At 37.0% G+C, this 17,194-nt stretch overlaps 1 protein-coding gene across 2 annotated transcripts in view; it reads right to left on the bottom strand.

The window, feature by feature from the left end:
• Positions 1-17,194, bottom strand: part of MLLT3 (MLLT3 super elongation complex subunit) — a 119,882-nt gene that overhangs the window by 37,642 nt on the left and 65,046 nt on the right. For both annotated transcript variants that reach the window (XM_050987331.1, XM_050987332.1), the window contains one exon: positions 7,380-7,499. In XM_050987331.1, the coding sequence (XP_050843288.1) occupies positions 7,380-7,499 (120 nt within the window). The remainder of the gene's footprint in view (positions 1-7,379; positions 7,500-17,194) is intronic.

Genomic DNA, 17,194 nt, shown 5'->3' with positions numbered 1-17,194 from the left:
AACAAAAGCTAGTTTTTATCCTAGGCATTATACCTGTCTTATGAAAAAACATTTTAAGGTTAACATAAAAGCAGTATAGGAAATTTTTATCATCACCATTTACTATGAGAAAATTAAAATCACAAAGAAAAATTAAGATATGAACCATATGATGTCAACAGAATTACAGGATCAGAGGAAAACATGATGACATTTCAGGCAAAGTTTGACTTCTCTGCTGTGATCTTCCAGCTTTTGCCAGATCTTTTTCCTCATAAACAATAGCAATCCTGGATCCAGCCTGGCTATGGAAGAATTGATTGGACAGAAAACAGTCATTGCCTTTTTATAGAAAACCTCCTAAAGCTGAAAAAGTTTCCTTCTTTGAATATACTGGCATCTCTGATGAGTCTTTAATTACTTTTTTTTTTTTTTGATTGAACTGTTTTAAGTGAAAAGTGTTTCTCAGAAGGTGGTGACTCAGACATCCTACGGGAGAGGCAAAACCAGAAACAGCAGACCAGTATCATCCTCATTCAGTTGAATCTGAACAGTTGAAGTGGCAAGGCAAGAGGTCACCTGCAGCTAGAACTGGCAATAAAGGAACCATCCAGAATGAGTCATACAGGATCCTTTCTTCTAAGAACTAACACCTGGGAATATTTAAAAGACAAGGACAGTTCTAGCACTGCCCACTTTCATGGAGACTGCCAGTGATGGGCTCTCAGTATCTCAAAACCACCCAGTAGACTAATTGCACTGTTTTAAACACTAAACATGTGTCATATATATACAAGACAGGGCCCATTTCTATACTTCAAAGTATAAAAATCTGCAAAGTGATGTTGCAATTCACAGGAACCCATGGTCAAGAAGTTTACACTGCTCACTTTTTCTTCCTGACTGGTTATAAGCATTTCTATCTGTATATTGCAACACTTTAATATGTATTACATACACCCATTGATTTCCTTTACCTATAAAAGATGTGTATGTAAATGTGGTGTATCTGGCTGTCTAAAACTGCCACAGATTTACAGATCTGTAGAGAGGAAATCATATTTAGCTTATCTTCCATATTTACTTAACCACCTTTTTACCCACAACATAGACAGAACTGCAGAAGTGCAGTGGAAAGTTAAGGACCAAAGCAGCACACGGCCAGCCTCCACAGGGACTGACTAATTTAAAAAAATGCACATAGTACAACTGCTCTGGAAAAATAACTATCCAAGAACACAAAGCAGAATTTACATGTTAATGCAAGTCATGTCAATTAGAAGAGAAAGGAAGAGAGACTATGTCCACATCTATGCTTCCTGTTCATAGATAACGATATATAACATGTCCAATTAGGATGTATTAAGTCAGAGTTTAATACTCTAGGAGCTGAAAGGTCTACACAAAACATGTGCAGAAACTGCAGGATCATCCTTCTCCTCTGTAACAATAGGTAGAAACAATTAGCTAAAAATAATTACTTAGAAAGGTTCTTCCCTTCTCACTACCTTATTTAGTGAAACAGTCACAGTTCTGAATAAATTATTCAACTGCATGTTTTTATAAGATGCTTCTTGCACCTTGTACTGCAAATATATTTTTGTGTCAGATTGATAAACTAACTATATACTTATAAAACATATATCAACATTAATATTGGCTGGAAGCATCAACAATGACGAACACTATAATTACTATAATCTGAATGTCTAAACATAAGGCACTTCCTCCATTCCCAGGCCAATAATTAAGAAACAAAAATAAAACAAGCACTTAGCACTCCTTGACATGTTTCACTTGAGTCATAAGACCTTTCCTGGTGTTCTTCTTTAAGATTCTAAAAAAAAACCCAAACACCTAAAACATTTTTACTATTTCCTTTGATGCAAGACCAGCACCAAAAGTTAACTTATAAACTAATTATTATATGCTTCTAGTGTCACATCATGTTCTATCACTCCAGAGAGATGTTGCCCTGCAGAGGAATAAAATATGTGTCATTACCAAACTAGATAGAGAAATTATCTCTCTTACTGGTCTCCTTATAGCACTTTATTTCATATATAGCACATATATTTTACATTTCAGAAGGAGAGTCTCATTTTAGAGGTTTTCCAACAGATGAGACCTGGAGGAAATGTTTCTGGGGCACAGTAGTATTAATACCAAATGGAAGTTGAGATCTGTCTTCTTTTCAATTTTAAAACTGGACTTTTTTCATCTTCTACAACATGGAAGCTGATACTTTCATAGAAATCATAGTACAAATACGTTACATACTTATGAGACTTATTTATACACCCCTCTCACATGCTTTCTTAGAATTACCCTTTCTTAAAGGCAGCCAACCCTTTCTTCTATATATACATTCATTTTCTATCTTATTTCCTTAATTTCTGCAATGAACCAAAAAGAAGCCAACAATGACACAGAGGAGACAGCTACAGGAACATTAAATCTGTAAGAAAAAAGTCAAATTATATCTACCAGTAAGTTAAAGTCAAACCTGATGATGAACATGGGAGGCTGATGGGGATGAAAAGTTGCTGAATATTAATATCATGTACCAACATGTGTCAGCATAGATCTAAATAAAAATTAGCATAGATCTAAATAAAAATTAGAATGTACTTTCAAACCATTTTCTTATTTATTAGAATCTGACAGTGTGTTAAAATGTTTCTTTCCTCCATAGAAAGTGTTACAAGAAGTAAGAATAGATTTAGTAAAATAAACATTCTTTTCTCAACACACTTTTCATATGAAAAACCAGGATTGTGGGGTTTTGGCAGGTAATATATCTGCACACCACAGCTTACATTAGTGTATTCATCAAATATTGAAGCAACTTAAGTAAATGTTAGCCTTTGATATGTTGCATAACAGTGGGCAAAAGAATAATACAGGCACACAGGCATGTCAAAATACTTGCAGAAGTCATTTTCAGCCAAGTAACACCATGTACATACAGTACCTCAAGATATATAGTACTGCTTTATCAAAGGGGCTAACATATCCTTTAAAATATGTATTATAGAAAGCACTAAAAAAACCCTATAATTTTATCAGCAAATAAAAACTGTGCTACTCTGACTGTTGTACTCAACTCCTGCTCATATTTTGGCCAACACAGCTCATGTTAAGGCCCAAGATTCTGGGAGCATACAGAACATATTGTAGGCAGCACAGGTAACCAGAAAAGCTAATGGGCCATTATGCTGCCATGATCACCTGGAAACTCCTATCTCCTGCAGCCATCATCATTGCCATCTTTGAACTTACAGGAACTACATAAACCACACCACCAATGTGGAAGGCAGAAAATATCACCTTATCAAAAAAAGCCAAACTTTATTAAAAAAAATCACCTTATCAAAAAGCCAAAGTTGATTCCCTGCCAGCTGGACTGCTCAAGGTTTCATGCCTCCCACTGTGAAACAGGGTATGCCACACTGTGACAAAGGAGGAAGGATCATACCCTCACACTCAGCTAGGTAACTTTATTATTTTATGGATCCCAAGTGCATGGCTTAAGAGTTACAGGTTATAAATTAAGAAACTTTGTGATTTGGGAGGTAAATTCACTTTATAGACTTATCTGGGCAATGGGAACCAACTGTTTGTTGTGTTTTTGTGTTTCTTAATGAGCTCATGAAATTAAGTTTAAATCACAGAGTACACTGTCCTGTAAATTTAAGAGACAAAAATGGACTGTGACAGGTGTTCAATAGGTAGCATATTTTCAGATTAAAACACTTCTGTAACTACATGGCAAAAACTGATGCTGAACTGTATATGTTACAGACCTGAGTTCTGACTTCACACCACAAAATGGAATTCCCAATTTGTTTTAATGTGAGATTGAATAAGCAGTAACTTCTGGAAACCATTGCAAATCTCAACTGATGACTGATGTTAATAACCTAACTAAGAAATAGAACACTTGGGAGGGGTGGGGGAAGCAGAGGGGCAGGGGCAGTTCATTATATTTTACGAAGTCAATAAATTGAGCACATTGGCATAGCCTATTGTATTCTGAGTTTAGACTACAAATTTAGTACTAGTGATCATAAAAATGTGCATTATTTTCATTTCTAATTTTAAAATGTGAAATAATGTGTTCATAATAAGCCAATGGACTAGAATTAGACTCAAATATGCCTGTTGCTCCCAAGACAAAAAGAGGAAAAAGATATATAAAAGTAATTCCTTCATCAACCAAATTCAGATTTCTATTGAATACAAACTTGCTTATTACTGAATAGAAATACTAATTGATTTGGGAGTGGGGGGCAAAAAAAAAAAAAACCAAGAAAAGCACAACATTTTGAGAGCCTCCAAAATCACTCTGGGGTAGAGATGATTTTACCTGCTTCCCACAAAAACCCAGCCCACCAAACTGTTATGATCAATGATATCAGAAGTATCAGAAGCAGATGGAGAACTACAAAACTCACTGGTCTAACAGTGAAGGCTAACTGGGGGAGTATAAAACGATTTATGTTTTTTCTGATCAGGAACAAAAGCTTTTGTTTTCTTTGCTTAAAAAATAAATCTCATTTCTCTACAGATCTTTGCAAAGGACATAATCATCCCCCCGAAAAACCTAACCAAGCTGCTGCTCTATTCTGTGCATGTAATATTTATATAATATAACAGGCATAGCAATAGCACTGATTTAGACCAACACAAATATCTGTAGCCAGCCTGCAGCTATTCTTACATTCTGAAGAAATGCATGAAGTGAAAGTTTTCATACATTTCAGCCTAACATCTGTACTTCCAAGATTAAAGCTTTGTTTTGGAATCAAATACTGTGGCTTGTTAATACTATCTCCATTAAATTAAATTTTAAAAAATCACTTCAGAGATACAAACATTCAATACATATTTCAGAAGAGAATGTGACAGAAAGCAAACTGACTGTTGTCTCTTACTTCATACTGTATTGTATTTTACATAAGTGAATGATACACTAAAAATAACATTTTGTTGGACTGGTCTTATTGTTGTTACTTAAATTCTTATCTAACCACACAGTTTATATGGTACTTTGCAGTGGCAAACAGATAAGCATAGGGTTCTGTTTTTTCCACACTCAAAGTTTAAAATTGACCTTAAAGTTAACTGTGGTATTCACAGACAAAACAAACCAAAACTAGGCCAAGCACATCAAAGACCAATTGCTGTAGCAGAAAGATCCCAAAATTACCCAGTGCAGACATTTGGAGTACACTTCGGCATCTGGGACAAGCAACTTATGCCCAAGAAAGAACTATCAAGACTTTCCTGCATATTTAAATGAAAGAGGCATATTTAAATGAAATCTGGACAGTGAAGTTGTTCCATCACTGGAGTTACTCCAAATGACAAAACCAACAATCTACTTGTACATTGCCTGGAACTTTCCTACATTCCAACCAGAACAAAACACTAAAGATGAAAATTCAAGGCTTTTCAGCTCCAAGAACATGTAACAAAAACCCCACACTTTACTGTTACACTAAAACTAATGGTGTTTCCATTTCTCAGTAACAGCTTATAATTCTCAGCAAGTCATATATTTATGAGATAAAAGGACAACTGCTCGTAAGTGTGTGTTCCAAGTTGGACAGGGTGAAGCAATGACTGCTGGGTGAGAGGAAAAATCCAATATCCACATGGACTGACAAAAAACAGTGCATTGATAAAACACCTCTTCCCACTATTAAAAATTCTAGGGATGGAATCCTGAAATCTAATGCATATCTAACCTCCTCAAGTTAGATTCACAGAGCTGCATGGTATCGGCCCAACTCTCTGCAGATGTTTGAGTTGTTTCAGCAAAAAATGAAAGATTTCAAGCAATAGTTTATAGGGATGAGTGCAGCAAATACACACTTTACCCTCCTTCACTCCATCACATTTCACACTTGCCGATTTTCCACATCAAATGGAAGTTCACTGTCTAAACACATCTGAAAAATGACTTCCCAGGTTTACACTTGCTTACCAAAAAGTGAGATTTAAGACTTCCCATAGTGTACGGTCACTAGACAGAGAATTAGTACAGGACTCAGTATCATGTCAGTACCTCTCTGAAGGCCTTCTAGAGGTTTTTGGGTTGCTTATTAACCCAAACTTCAGCACACTTACTTTGGCATGGAAAGCAAGGCATGAGCAAATCAACATTACTGCCAACTCTTTAGAAGCTGTTGGAAAATGAACTCTAGAGACCTACCTACCAGCATCTCAAGAACCCCGCTTTGAGATGGTCAAGTGTCAGAGTAACTCATGTTTGGTATCCAGTCAGATGGAGATACATCCTAGTGTAACCAGCAGCACCTTGCTTCAGCACCAGGTGTACCCAGCTTCTTTCCTTCGAGGCACTCATTTCAGCATGCCAAAATAAGCACCTTCAGTTTAATCCTCAGATTATACCTCAGCATCTCATTAGGAAAATAACCACACTTCTATATATTTTTTTAATGTAGCAACACCACCTGCATTAGAGATGGTGAGGCACTGATGTACAATGCACACCAGACAGAGACATGTCAAGGAACATTTTTTGCCTGCTCTTGCTTATCATGTATCCCTACCAGCTTTTCTTAGGCATACCCTTAATTCATTACCTGACAATTCTGGCAAGGTACATGATTCGGCACAGAGAGTGAACACGAAAGTTATTAATAAAAATGTGTATTGCTCCTTTAAGTACATGCACTGCAAGATTAAGTGACATACTTCAAATCTACAAGACACTACAACAGAAAATTAAAAGCCAAACAATTTAACAGAATGAAGAAAAGGCCGGCATTGCATTTCTTACATGAATTAACAACAACATAGTCCTTTATTTTCCCATACCATTAGTTCATTTTGTCATGAAATTATCTGCTATTTCAGAAAGGTTCATTTGTGTTACTCAAGAGGCTCCTTGGACTAAACCTTTTCACTACATTTTAAGTTGGGGATTCAAAATTTGATGTCCTAGAGACCAATGACGCACTGCTTTCTTTGAAACATCTAGGAAAGAATCAACCTCTCAAATTTAAACAAAACTAAAAATCCTAAAGAACACAGCTTCAAGTCTACACAATTAACCTGAAAAATGCTTAATAAATTAAATTATTATTAGTGTATTATCTCACATTCTTTATATTTCCATAGATCACACTTCCATCACTGTAATCCTCTAACACTACAAGTCCTTCTGGAACAGGAGGAAAACAACTGTACAAAAGTAATCAAACAAAAGAACCATCACCAAGCACGTGTTCTCACAGGTGTCAAGGCCTCCTATCATTGGCCTAGCAATTAAAACATTGCAAAAAAAACACAGAAGTTTTTTAAAAATTAATTTAATTATCAGGAAAAGCAGTTTTGGCTCAACTATCTTCTAGCGAAATAAGTCTCACCTTTGGCCCATGAGATGATTTCTTCTTCACTTCAGAAAAAGACAAAGAGTTACTGGGAAGGCTGGGGAGATGAAGGCTCTGCCCTGAAGAAAACGATGTGCCATCTGACATTACCATCATCTGTTTTAAGAGGGAAAGCATGTCAGTAAAACATTACCAACAAGAGCAGAGTCTCACCTGCCTAGCAAATCACACTGGTAGGAGAATAAAAGTCCAACAAACAACATCCATGTTTCGTCTCAAGAGGGGGTAGTTTAATGAAATCACACTGATAACAAATAATTCATTTTCCCCAAAAAGAATCTGTTTTTCCCCCATGATATTAACTGGTTAGCAATCTTCCTGCCTGCATCCTGACCCATGAGCCTTCCCAACCTATCCTTTCTCCCTTTTCCTGAGAGGCAGAGGAGGCAGAGTGAGTGACCAAGCAGCTTAGCCAAGGTTATCCTGTCACAAAGATACACTGTAAAAACAGATTGAGGTTTCAAAGTAAAAGCAGTCTTTAATTTCAGCTTCTAACTTCAAGCTTCTGTGTTATCTAGAGTATGGTAAACTGTGTGGCTGGTAAGCAAGCAGTTTGCTCTTAAGAGGATCTAGCTCCCTTTCTTGATTTTAAAGACTTAAGTACAAACAGATCATTTCCAGAAAGCACAAGTAAATCAGCTATTACTGAGCAGTCACCTGACATGTAAAGATTATTCTGTCCATCTCTGGGAAACCCAGTTAAGATCCTGTCTTCTGCTACAGTGCTGCTCTGTCTGGATTTTATGAATCCTACCACAGCCATTCATTTATCTATCATTTCAAGGCTCCAAATGCTAGAGACAGCTTACCTGTCTGACAAGCCCTGTAAAGCTGGAAAGAAGATGCAGAGCTCTACACCTGCAAGGAAACATGTCTCTCTTCCCCAGGGTTCCTATGCACAAAGCGACTCTGGTTTTGTGGATATTCTATGTGATTATCCTTGCCTCTCCAGACGACCAAAACATCCTCTTACTCAAGGGACCGGAATGAGCTGACCCACCACATGCCTCACATACATTACATTAAAAATGCTGGGAAATCAAGGACATAGATATGTATATTCCAATGTTACCTGTCCAAGTCAGGATGATATTTTATTGCCTACAGGTTCCTGAACACATGCTTCCAATAAAAAAAAAAAAAAAAAAATGAAGTTATTGAAACACCACTCAAGATGAATCTTGTTGCAGGCCACTTTGCTCCAAAGATTCCCCAATAGCTTGGGGAATACTAAGAGACATGTCAAGGTAATTTTTTTTTTTTAAAATCAGCCTGTTTTCAACACTGTAGCTAGATGCCAACGGCAGAGGAAGAAGGCAATTAAGCTGCTCTAAACCAGAGTCTGCCAAAAGCCAAAGCTCTGAAAAATCATCTGTCCAAAAGCAACGACATTCTTGTTGCAATCATGGCACTTTTGATTGTAATTAGCTATTGTGAATCACAATAAGTGATCCTTTAGCAGGAGAAATGCCTTTTTATCTCAATTCGCCAAGGTCTTTGGTTACATTAAACTCAGCTGAATACAAGAGAAGGCACAAGCTAACAAAGAACAATCAGCCAATAGGAAAAACTACAGCCACATGTGCGCACCATAAACATGGGCCACGGGTAGAGAAAATGCATATATTTAGCATTACTTTCTCTCACAGAGAATATCAAATGGGTGTTAAATAGTATTGTTCTTTAAGTCAAACTCTGCAATATTTTTTAAATTTAACAGAATGTATGATTTGCATAAAATCAAAGTAATTCAGAAAAAGCAAAGTTACTTATTAATTACAGAGTTTAAGCAGATATTTTTATCGCCCAAAATAGTTTTATTCATACATTCATATGAGAAAAAGATGCATACCCATGTAAAAGAAAAACTTAGTCAGGAGAATGAGGGTTTGCCCTACCCCGAAATTAAAACCAAAGAAACAAAAACTCCACCAGAAATTCTTTCTCCTTGTTTTGGAATCTGCCATTTTCTCCCTGAAGCATAGAAGTCTGATCCACTGAAACAAACTCACTGAGGTTTAACCACTGCATAAATTTTCTTTTTTAAATTCAGGAACATTTCAGTTTAGAAATATTCATATATTCATTATTGTACACAGGCATTCTTAGAAAGCTGATTTTTTTTTCTAAGTGTATGGACTTCTAAGATATCTCTGTTTCTAGCAAGTATTTGGACCATTAACAGTCTCCATAATACAGACTGCTCAAAACAGGATGACAATGTACAGAAAGATTTAGAGGGATGGGATGAACAGTATTAATACCAGTGAGGTCTGAATTGGCAAATCTAGTTACATACAGGGGAAAATAAATCCTGTAGTGGTTTTAGAAAATAAAATCTGGACATACCAAACCATGAACCCTAAAAATTTCAGTGTAGTGAATCCTGCAGATGTTATTTCATCATTAAGCCTATAAAAAATAGCAACTGTAAAGTCAAAATTTTAATGTGATTAACAATGCATGAAGTTAAGACAGACTACAGACTATACCATCTTTAAAGCTGACAAAAAGATGACAGGAGGCCAAAAAATCTCATGTAAAATTAACTCTTTGGCCCCAATGAGAAAAAATGCACACTTTTCTTTCAAACAGATTTCTGACAGAAGTATATGCTCCTCCTTAAGTCTGTTATAACACTAAAAAAACAAAAAAGAAATAACTTCGACCTCTCAAAGAAAGACATTAATATTAGCACTAAATAACATCCAATATGTTTGTTTTCTTTTTCAAGATCATCTATGTAAAAAGCCCCTATATTACCAACACCTTTTTGAATTAATATGCATTTCCATTTTGGCTAAACTGAGGAAGTGACAACTATACATCCAGTTTAATTTTACTGGAAGACTCCAGCTGACAGAATTACAGCAATTTTTGCAGTGGGTAGCTGCCCTTTGTCCAGGCATTAGTCAAACAGAGAAACACAGGCTAGCACATGTACTTCCACCAGCTTACAGAACAGAAGGCCGAAGGATGACTCCACTGCAGCCCACAACTTCCTCAAGGGGATGCTGCTGATCCCTCTCACATAATCTAACTGCTCTGCTGCTACTGATACCACGCCTCTAGTTCACCAAAAACTCACTTCACTATCCTTCAGCTGTTGAGCTTGCATTTAAAACCTTTGTCTACCAGTTGCTTTAATTAAATGAAAAATAACTTTGCCAGAGCAAAGGAAAGCCTGCTTTTTTCCCCAAAATCAGTGCATAAAGGAGATCCACTGATATTCACACTATAGAGCAGGAATAATCAACCTGAAATGATGAGTATCCATAATATCTGAGCTGTTGGCATCTTAGAAGCATAGAATGGATTGGGTTGGAAGGGACATTAAAAATCATCTTGTTCCAATCCCCCTGATGTGGGCAAGGACACATTTCACTACACCAGGTTGCTCAAACTGCCATCCAGACTCCAAGGAATGGGGCATCCACAACTTCTCCGGGCAACTTGTTCCAGTGCCTTCCCACCCCCACAGTAAAAATTCTTCCTAATATCTGTCTTTCAGTTAGAAGCCATTCTCCCTTATCCTAACAATACCTGCCCTTGTACAAAGTTTCTCTCAGGGTATTTCTAAGGACATTCCAATCTGCTACTCAAGACAACTGAATGCTATGGAAAGAAAAACTGCCATGCATTTAATTAAAGTAGTTCCATGCACTTCTGAAAAAAGGAATGGATCAGGGAACAAGTGTTCACTACCAATTATCATAATATAATCAGGAGCCCTCCTCCACTATTCCTCTTCCAGCAACTGGGGGAAAATTATGAAACTGCAATACCTAGTGAATTATAATAGTTTGTACTAAACCTACTAGCAATTGATTCTGAAGTTTCCTTACAAAAAAAGAAAAAATTGACATTTTGGAGTCAACATTTATCTACCAATAAATGCTTGACAACTTTCAGTACCTGTGTACCCAAAAAGAAAAACTCACTTTCAAAACAAAACCTCACTTTTCATGTCTTTATAACATGAGGAATGTGGAACAATCTTAAAATGTTCCATGGAAAGTTGATCTTTTATTGCCCATTACTACAAATGCACAAGGTTGCAAGGTGCTGCACCTGGGCTAGGGCAACTCTAGTACCAGTCTAGGCTGCAGGACAAACAGATGGAGTTGGAGAGCAGCCCTGGGGAGAAGAACGGGGGTTCTGGGGGATGAGAGGCTGGACATGACCCAGCCATGGGCACCCCCAGCCCAGAGCCAAAGGTGTCCTGGGCTGCATCCAAAGCAGCACGGCCAGCAGGGCCAGGGAGGGGATTCTGCTCCTCTGCTCTGCTCTGCTGAGACCCCACCTGCAGGGCTGCATCCAGCTCTGGGATGCCAGCACATGTAGGACTTATAACTGATGGAGCAAGTCCAGAGGAGGGACACCAACATGGTTAGAGAAATGGAGCACCCTTCCTAGGAGGACAGGCTGAAAGATTTGGGGCTGTTCAGCTTGGAGAAGAGAAGCTCTGGGAAGAGTTAGCAGCCTTTCAGTACCTAAAGGAGGGCTACATGAGAACTGGAGGACGACTTTTTAGCAAGGCCTGTTGCAACAGGACAAGGGATAGTAGTTGGAAACTTAAATAAGGTAAATTTGGATGAGCTATAACAAGGAAATTTTTTACGATGAGGGTAGTGAACCACTGGAATACACTGCACTGAGATGTAGTGGACGCCCCATCCCTGGGAACACTGAAGGTCAGGTGGATGGGGCTCTGAGCAGCATGATCTAGTTGGAGAAGTCCCTGTCCACTAGATAACCTGTAAAGGTTCCTTCCAACTGAAACTATTCTATGATTGTGCCAACCCTGACACATAAGTCACAGATCTACCACCACCCATATGTATTTACTCAGTCAGGAACTGTGTGAGCTGGCACAGGTCCAGACCAACACAATTTCCTTATTAATCCACGCTCGAGCTCCGGCAGGTGAATGAGCCACTATCAAAAATTTGTTGTCTGTCTCCTAGTTTTTCATTTTCCTGAATGAAAGGAGGCTATCAATAAAGCTGCAATTATCAGAAACACACTAAGCTACCTGTTTCAGTTTCATTCACTGAGCTGCTCATCAAAGAACACCTTCGTACAGCATATTCAGAACAGGTGGTGAGCTTTACCACAGTGTGCTGCAGAAAAATTCCAACAGCACTTTCAGTAAAAGCTACAAGATACCTTCTAGAATTCTGGGAAAAATCAATCATTACTACAAGATTTCTGCATCACTCATCATGAATTATACTCATCATGCGTTAGTAGCAGACAGCTGGACCTCTTTGGCTCTGGGTTGCCACACCCTGTATCATTTTACAGTGATGAACAGGTTCCTGCACATCATTTCTTTCAACATTAAAGAGTACATCTGAAATACTGGGGGAAAGTAGTAATGATTTTAAATGACCACTGCAACACTAATAAGTCATGATGATGAAAAAACAGTACGGACTCCACCATGAGCTATGCAAAATAGCATATGCAGACCTATATTTCAAAATTCCAGAGAATAACACACTGCTAAGAAAAAACCTGGCAGTAATACAAGTTCCATTAAGGGTGAAGTTCCAAAATATAAATAATTAGTTAAAAAATAGAGCTATCCTGAACAACTATTATTTATATTTCAACAAATATTTTAAAAAAATTAAAATTTTACTTTGCCTGAAAGTAAAGTAATATGTAGTTCAAGAAAATTCAATTACTTAAATATAAAAAGCACAAGATTAAAGATAATCCCTTCCCTAGAGCAGCATTATACCTAAGGCTGGTTCTGGGTTGAAGCCAACTATTCCAACTGATACAGAGGAATTTGCCAGGAAATAGGGAGGATGGAGAAAAGAGGGAAATCCCCACAATTTCATCTTCATTACATGGATTATGAACATAAGTTTTAAAGCTGGCACTATGCAGACATCTAAACTGACTGAAAAGACATTTCTCATTCGTTAAACCATAAAACCACAAAGATATGAAAAAAACTCAAACAACAGAATGTTGTTTTAACAAAATCTACATTTTTACCTTGATAATTTTCTCTAAAAATTGCATCCCTCTCAGAGTAAGTCTTTTTCTCTCTCACTTATTAACGGATTAACTATCTTTAAGAAAACAGCTCTCTTGTTAGAGAAGCAGTGCTCTTACATTTCCTAACAAATTTTATAGACAGCAACAATAAAGGACTTATCTGTTGCAAAATAGAGTTATTTCTACTCTAAAAGTGACCTACTTCTTGCATATTCTAAGCATGAAACCTCAATCTTTAACAGCCCTTTGCATTTGTAATAAAGCAGTGAATTTTACTATGTTTGCCAACAGTGTTAACTGCTCTCTAAGGGGCAGAGAATAGTCTTTTCCGTTCAGGAAAGAAAAGTCAGCTATTAAATTTTGTCTAGATACTCCTGGATTAAACAACTAATTTTGAGTCTCCTGCCAAAAAGGCGTAAATGTTTAACTTCCAATTAAACTTGCAAAACAATACAAATATTTTTATTTATGCATTTGCAGTTATGAGAGGGCAGTATCAAACTGCTACCTAAATGTAGACTGAAAATATTTTCACTACTTTTTCCTGCAAGAATTGAAATTAAGTTATTTGTAACATCATATTCAAACAAGTGATTCCTGAGCAAATCTTTTTTTCCAGTGGACAAATTTAATTCTAAAATGTTAGGCAGCTATCATTCAGCATCTTCAAAATCAATTTATTCTTACTAGCTCACTAAACAGACTACGTGTAATATTCAATTTTTTCTTGCAATTGAAAAACATGCAAGCCAAAAAAGCAATATAACCAATGTTACTGACAATATAAAATACATAAATGGAATCAGACTTTATTTGTGTTTTCTGTGGGATTCAGCATTCAAAATCTACTTCAAATTTGAAGGTTTTTCCTCAATCACTATAATTTCCCAGTGTTGGTTTTCTTCTGAAATCCATATGCAGCAATCCCTGTGCCAACTCTTTTTCCTCAGGGTCTTGCATATTTTGAGGCTGAAACTGATCACAAAAGGTGACTGGAAAATCTGGGAAGGAATGACCTCATAAGGGTCAACACTTACTGGTGTTTACATGATCAAAACTTTAATCCTACTGTACCTGCTCAGGCATAATTTCATGCTGTACCTAGAGGATGAGCTGTGTAGGAGACTGCACGCATACAATTCTTTCACTTCCAGTAGCTTGATAACTTGCTTGGTAAGACACGGATCAACTAAAAGTAGTCACTGTATCCAGGGTATCCTTGGGGACTCCAAGCAACAGGCTGCTAATTCATATGGGTATACATGTATACCTGGTAGCTACAGATGATGAGGTACTACACTGAATAAATAGCACAGAAAATTCTCAGTGGCATCATTTGCACAGCAAGCCTTCGTAAAAGGAATGTCATTCAGAACATATATATATATATATACACAAAAGTATAGAACCTAAACAGTGTATGGTTTGGTTGAATTTGTCCAGTGTAATTTTGAAAATTTTTATTTTTTTTTTATTTACAAGAATAAGCCAGCTGAAAATAGGTGAATGGTGGGGATGGATTTGAGCCTAACGAAATCTTTTCAAGGGGCTGCGGGAAGTTCAGTGAAAAAAATGTATTTTTGAAGGTGGTATTTTGCCAGATGGATATTGCCTAAGATAGAACCAAAGGTTTCTATTTATGTTCTTGATTATATAATCTCTGAAGCCAAATCAAATCTTTCTTCTAAGGCTTGAAAATGTAACTGCCTCTTGGAAAATAAATCAGCAAATTGGTGAACTCTGTCTGCATATTTACACTTCAATTCTGGTGGTATCAAATAAAATGCTAAGATACAACAGAGCTAATCTACATGATTGGTACTACCCTAAATGTCCTGTTTGCCTAACTTAAATGCCACAGTGGGAAAACTGTACTATAGCTGAGTTCTGACTTTTCAATCACTAGTGGTATCCCAGTGTTACTCTTACTCTCTCAGTGAGCTACAGGATAGCCAGTCAGACCTTACTGGACATGAAGGATGGAGCAGGTAACAAAACTTTCTTAGCCTGAAAGACAGGACAGTGGCTGTAGCAAACAACCTTGACTAGTTCATGTTTGGGAGGCCACAAAGTATACGTGCAACAGAAAGGGGGAGTCTGGGGCATCGAGGAGATAATTCAAGGAATCTGCAGCAAAAGACAAACACAGAGGCAATACTACACTGAATATGGCAGCACGCAGGCACCAGGTGAGCCTACACTACTCCTTCCAGAAGGACATACTATTTGTAACATGCTTATGCAAGTAAGAAATAATCATGTTTTGTAGTTCACATCAGTCAGTCCATGTAAAAATGGAGGAAAAGTAATCAGATCTGGGTTTCAAGGTGCATAGAAATCAAGCAATTTAGACCATTATTTAAAAGTATGTAAGCAAAAGTCCACAAAGTTAAAAGATTTTACTCAATGCTACCACTCAGTGTTTTACTTTAATATGGTACCTCATTCATTTCGAAGGGCATGAGCTTAATTTTGCCAGACTGCTTGCCTATCAAAATTCAGCAACCTGTTACTGTTATTTTTTTCTTGAAGGTAGCCACAAGCTAGAAGTATTAATTGTCTGGACTTATTTGAGAGTACAAAACCCATCTCATACTTTATTGTTTTGGTTTTTTTTTAAATGTTTTTCTCAGCCTAAAGCATGGAAGTTACAAATGGGTTAATATCCTCTGTAGAACAGACAACAGACTGAACTCACACACTTAGAAGGGAAAGTCAGCTTTTCAGGGTTTCTACAGGATTCAAAAAAGCCTGTTTGCAATATTTCATAAAGTGTAATGGGCTTTTCAACACCAGGAAATGTAAACCCTTCAGAGAAACTTTTAGGGACAAGGCAGACAGAATGCTATTACATAATTTTTGCCAAGCTGATCAGATAAACTCCCAGGTCAAAAAGTCCACAGAGGGATGCAGAAACTGATCACTTCATTAGAGGTATTAATTTCTTGAGAAGAAATTGGGGAAATGGAGAAAAAGAAAAAGCCATGCAGTCTGAAGCACCCAGAAGACAAAAAGCAATGAAGCTATGCTTTTTAAGAATGATCATACTGGTCATTCCCATTCTTTCAGGGAAAGAATTTGATCAAAACATGCCACATTTTGTTGTTAGCAAACAACATTCACAACATTCTTGCTTTTGTTAACTCAAGAAAATTAAAAGGCTCAGAAAACTAGCAATAAAAAGGATTTATTTACTTAATTTATTTATTTTAATCTTTTTAACCATTACTTCTCAACTCCAATTCTCTGCTGGCATTACTTAAATTTATTACACTTGTGGTTAAAACTTATCAATCTTATCCAGTCTGTTGTTAACAAATATTAAAGCAATGGCTCATGAAGTTTTCCAGAATACAATCTCAATGTTTTATTTGCAAACACACTAAAAAGCCTCTTGCAACTTATAAATGTAAGCAGAAAACACTGCACATGCTTCTATGTCAATGTAACTACAGTTGTCAGTTGTAACTGTCCTGTTCTTCAGGAGGTCACAGGGTCTTTCAGACTATATGTGCTACTTGCTTTTGCTTTGTTTTCAAAGATTCTCTTCAGCAGACTGAAGATTCTCACACTAGCTCCTCCTTATGTCCAGCTCAGAACCTACTATTGTCTAAAGGTACCAAAAAAGGTTACCCACTTTTGTTATAGCTGGTTCAAAATAAAGACAGGTGCTGGCATTAATACTTAAAATTTCACAGCATGAAGGCTTTCTCAACATCTCTATCAGTGACTTGGTAAAGGAGGCAAAACACACTCATGCAGTCTGCAAGTAACAG

Source organism: Serinus canaria, chromosome Z, assembly GCF_022539315.1.
Source record: "Serinus canaria isolate serCan28SL12 chromosome Z, serCan2020, whole genome shotgun sequence".
NCBI lineage: Eukaryota > Metazoa > Chordata > Aves > Passeriformes > Fringillidae > Serinus > Serinus canaria.
The sequence above is the reverse complement of the archived record's forward strand: the minus strand, read 5'-3'. Positions and strand labels throughout refer to the sequence as shown.